This window comes from Crocuta crocuta, unplaced genomic scaffold (assembly GCF_008692635.1).
Source record: "Crocuta crocuta isolate KB4526 unplaced genomic scaffold, BGI_CrCroc_1.0 scaffold132, whole genome shotgun sequence".
NCBI classification, from domain to species: Eukaryota; Metazoa; Chordata; class Mammalia; order Carnivora; family Hyaenidae; genus Crocuta; species Crocuta crocuta.
The window spans coordinates 1144174-1149038 of record NW_027528611.1 but is presented as its reverse complement, the minus strand read 5'-3'; the positions used below and the strand labels follow the sequence as shown (position 1 = coordinate 1149038).

Sequence of the window (4865 nt, the reverse complement as noted above, 5' to 3'; positions counted from 1 at the left end):
AGACCTCTGGTGTCTTCCTCTGCCCTGGGAAGGCCTCTGGGGCCAGCTCAGTGGCCTCCTCCCCACACCCCAGCCTCTCTCGGTCCCTGCTACATTCTTCTTCTTCCTTCCTCTTCTGGCCTATGTAAAGGGCCAGGCAGAAAGAGACACACAAACTAATTAAGAGCAGAGTTTGGCCAGATGCCTGGGCCAGCCTCCCCAAGGAATTAAGCCCAAGCCAGCTAGCTGCGTACAGCCAGGAGCATGTCACCTCCCAGACACCCCTCAGGACACCCCTGCCTCTCGCGAGGTACCAGGAGGCAAGGCATTTAGCATCTGCACCCCTGGCTGGCAGCTGGGAGGACAATGCCTCTGCCTCCACACCAACAGAACAGGTCAAACTCTCCCCCGATCTAAAGATGAACAATTAGGCCCTGCACCCGCGACAGAGGGACAGGAACCCTCCCCAACCCAGCTATATATTATTAAAAAGTGACCTACGCAGACCACCCTGCAGTCAGAAGGCAAAGAGTAAGGGCCACCAGGCCCTGAGACTGACTGACTTGTGCTGTAAGGTCAGGGCTTTGAAGCCTGCTAGGAACTCAGAGGGAGGGTCCCTGAGAGCGGTGAGCCCCGGTGATCCTGGGCAGATGATGCCTGCTCTCAGGACGTTTCCCCGGAACACCCGCAGGAGAGACAGGAGAGGGGTAACCAGCCAGAGTCCCCTTGGCGCCGGAGAGCGAGGTGTAGGAACGCAGAAGCAAAGCTGCGTGGCAGGAGGCAGAGTTTGAACACGTTAGCCCGATGGGTGCGTGCCGTGTTTGCGTTTCCTGGGGACGGTGGCTGAATGTGTCCGTGTACGCGCTCACTGAGAAGGAAGGTGGGGCTGGGGTTTTGTAGCTGGGAACCGGGGACAGGAAGAACTGGCTCAGGCTAGATCCGAAAACGGATGCCGGGGTTTTAGGCGCCCAATCCAGGGGATGCTGGCAACCGCTCTGGCAGTCAAGAAGCGAGTAAAAGAAGCGAAGCGGCGGCGAGAGCGGGGAAGGCGAGCCAGCCGAGAGACCGCGGTGCAGGCAGTCAGCTCACCCGCAAGCAGCGCGCAACTCCGGATCGTGGTGCATCGCTCGGCTTCTACTCCGGAGGCCGAGCCAGGGTAGGACTAGGTTTCCGTGCAAGTCCCTGCCCCAGGCCCGGGTTTGGGGTCAGTCGGGATCTCCCGAGCCCACTCGGTGCTCCCAAGGGTTTCAAGTCACTCCTGCCCCTGGCAAGGTTTGAGGAAGTGGGCACCACCCCCTGGCATCCCCGACTTCGCGCCAGACCCTACCACCGGTCTCCGTGCTCTGAAACCGCTAGCTCGATCTCCTCGCGCCCTGAAAAGGGCGGGGACCCGGGCATCCACTCCAGAGTCCGAGCCGGGGTCCCCACCAAACCCCGGCAGCGCGCACTTTGCGCCTCTTGCAAAGTTTCCGCGCGGTGCTAAGCCAGCATGGAGCGGGACTCGGGCTCTTACCGTAGACTCCTTGTCCCCGGCAGTGGAAGGGGATCAGCGCCAGAAGTAGAAGGCAGGTCACCTCCATCTTCACGGCCCGTGCTTCATCCCCGCGAGGCGGCGCAGCCCGAGAGGTGGCGGGGGGCGCATCCGCCGGGGCCCCGCGAAGCCCCCTGCGTCCCCCCTTTTCCCAAGAGGCGACGGAGGGGGCGGCGACGGAGACCAAGAAACTGAGGAGGCGNCGCAGGAGCCAGCGCCCCGGCCCGAGGAGCCCGGCCGCTGATCCGCCCCGGGTCCCCAGGTCTGTCTGTTCTGTGTGCTGGGCGCCGGGGACCCCTCTGCGGCGGCAGGGGCTCTTCGATCCAACAGGCCACCGACGACTGACAAACTTGTCTTTTTCCCCGCCCGGCGGACGCCCCTCCGCGGAGCGGGGGCTGGAAGGCCCGGGCTTCGCTCGGGTTAATCTGCTGTCTCCAGTCCTGCTGCGGGTGCTGGGGTCTCAGGAGCCCGACCCAAGGGGGCCGGGTTGGGCGCCCTCCTGGCGGCGAAGGAGCCCCGGCCCCGGCCCTCCTGAGCTGGGGAGAAGCGCTGGCTGGGCTCGGCCGAGAGGCGAGAGCCGCGGGTCCCCAGGTCCGCGAAGTTAACCGAGCCACCGAGGAACCCCGGGGAGGAATCGCGCCCCGGCGCCCGGCGGGAAGCAGGCGAGCAATTCCAGCCAAGAGAGACCCCAGAAAGCGGGGAAAGGAGGAAAGTTTGAGTCGTTTGAAAAATATTCGCNTCCGCGCCCCCCCCGCCTGCCTCCCTCCCTTCCTCCTCCTCCTCCCTCCTCCTCGCGTCTCCTCGTTCGGTCTCTCGCTCTCCCACCCTTTGTCGCTCGCTCTCCTGTTTGATTCCCCTCCAGTTAAAAAAAGGAGCCAATTAAAGGCAGCCCAGCTCGCCCGGCCCAGCCTCTGTCCAATTTCCTCGCCTCCCCCAGGACCAATTAGAGAAAACAAAACAGGGCTGGGGGAAGCAGAGTGCCTGCTTTCTGCTTTCTCCTCTCTCTCTCTCTCTCTCTGCCCCTCNCGCTCTTCTCCTGCCCTTGCACACCCAGACTGGCTGCCGAGCCGGGCACACTGATTCCAGTACGCTCGCGGGGCAACCACGGCCGCTCGCCCTGGGGACCGAAGCCTGCGGGGCACCGCACACTTTGTAAATGTTTTGCACTTTTGGTGGTCGGAACTAAAGCGGGGGTCAGAGGGAAAGGCCAAGGGCCCGCGTCTTTTGGGGTCCTGCAGGCGCGCGAGCCGGCCGCCTGCTGTGGGTCTGCAGGGCTGTCTGCGCGGCCCCGGGGCCCCTCCGCCCCCGGCCGAGCCCCCGCCCCTTTCCAGGCAGCCTCGGCCTCTCCCTGCGTAGGGCGTGGGGGCCACCGCCGGAGCAGCTGGCTGAGCCCCGGGCGGAGGACGCGCGCTTAGAGCTCCAGCCCTAGCGTGGGCCCACAGGTTGCCAACAGGTTTGTCCGCAGGACCCCGCCACCGGAGCTCCCCTAGGCCACCCACATTCCCCCCAGCTCGCCCCTCTCGCTCCCCATCCTGCCTCTCCGGAGGACCTCAGGCGCCCCCAAGCGCCCCAGGGGCGCACTCTCTTCCGGCAGCCAAGCCCCGGGCCCGCTCCAGCTGCGGGCGTCAGGCACTCCGGAACTCCGCTACCTCACCCCGCCTCCCAGAGCTGGGGTGGGCCGAGCGCTCCTCCCAAACGCCAGCGGGGAGGGGGCGTAGGCTGCAAGGCCGGGAGGGCTGCCTCCCCTCCGTCTCCGACCGCGTCCCCCTACCCGGGTCCTGCTAATCTCACCTGCTTCACCTGTCGCCGTATTTTTTATCTCGGCTTGTGCGCGAGGACTGTATCAGGGTGGCCCGTGGGAGCGCGGTCAGCTAACAAGCGAGGAGATTATTAACCTCCTTCCCCCACCCTCCGGAACTGTTCAGTATCTTGGCTGTGATGGTGGTTCCACGACTCTGCGTTTACCAAAACTCAAAGAACTTACACCAAAAAAGATTTAATTTTTCAACATGTAAATTACTACATACACTTAAAAAAAAAATGAGAACACACCGCTTCCCCAGGTCCATTTCCTGCTAGGGCCCTCCTCCCCTGACCCTCAAGGGACTGCTCACGGGAGGACGGAGAACGTGTCCCGGCGGCAGTAGGTGTTGGATGGAATACCAGGCCCCCATGGGGCGGGGGCTGCCATCAGTTGACACCTCCTCAATTCCTTTTCTGTCCATCCGGAAACATCTGAAGACTCATTCTCCAGCCCACCTCCAACTGATTGCTCCTTCTTCATCCCTCCCCCCTCCCCCACTTCTCTCTCTTTCCTTTCCCGTGGATCCAAGGCTGGATTAGGGGATCCAGCTTAGTGCTGAGCACCCAGCAGATGACAGCTGAAGGTTTGTTAAACGAATGGAGGAGTGATACCCATCATAAGGCCAGATACCGCAGACAGGATACCCTCAGTGCAGCCGTCCTTTCTACTCTCCACCCCACAACCAATACCCCAAAGAGAAAAATCCATTTACTGCTCCGCGGAGGTGACGAGCTATCAGCCCTCTTTCCACCTACCTCTCCCATCCAGTCTGAAAAGGAAGTGGCACCAGTTGAGGGTGTGATGATGAGTTTCTTTTACTGTCATCTCCTCCCCATTTTTCAAAAATTCCTAGAAACCCTCACCGCCTCCAGGAAGCTCTCAGGGAGTGATCTTGGTGATTCCTGCTCTCCTTGGCTTTGCCCATTCTGAACTGAATGACCTTGTATCCATGTCCTAGGAGGCTGCCTTCCTATTTTCCAATTAGCTGGTCCAACCCCAGACAGCAGTTGATTGCTGCTCCTCTTTGGCCTTGGGGTATATTACTGAGGGGCAGCTGACATGCATTTGAGTTTGTCTTCTCTGAACACACAGTGGCCTGAAGGAGAGAGAAGACTCATGGTCAGGGAGAGACCCGGGAGGGGGTGGGGCAGGCTGGGACTGAACATTTGCTGTAGCTAATTCACTTGTGAATACTCTGCAGCTAATTGTATGCAGTGTAAATACCTTGACAGCCTGTTTGCATGTGCCTGTAAATTCAGCCATCTCCCCCCACAAGCGTGCCTGGTCTGCGGCCCTCTGACGATGGAAGGCAACCAGGGAGAAGGAAAAAAGTACTAGACTTGAGAACCATCAGTCCTACATTCCAGCGCTAACCTCTCTAGGCCTGTTTCCGCAGCTGTAAAGGAAGTAGGCTCCCTATCTCACAGAGTGGTTGAGAAACAAGAGTCAGGGAGTAGTAAGAATGACAGCTTATACCACAGGCCAGGTACTATTCTACGCCCTCCATGTGGACAACTATTTCATCCTCATAACAACTGTGTGAGATAGGGC

At 60.8% G+C, this 4865-nt stretch overlaps 1 protein-coding gene across 1 annotated transcript in view; it reads right to left on the bottom strand.

Moving 5' to 3' along the window:
- Positions 1 to 1564, bottom strand: part of MDGA1 (MAM domain containing glycosylphosphatidylinositol anchor 1) — a 57333-nt gene extending 55769 nt beyond the window's left edge. Inside the window, exon 1 of the mRNA XM_077754831.1 lies at positions 1493 to 1564. Coding sequence (XP_077610957.1) covers positions 1493 to 1559 — 67 coding nt within the window. The 5' untranslated portion in view covers positions 1560 to 1564. The remainder of the gene's footprint in view (positions 1 to 1492) is intronic.
- Positions 1565 to 4865: the final 3301 nt, after the last annotated feature.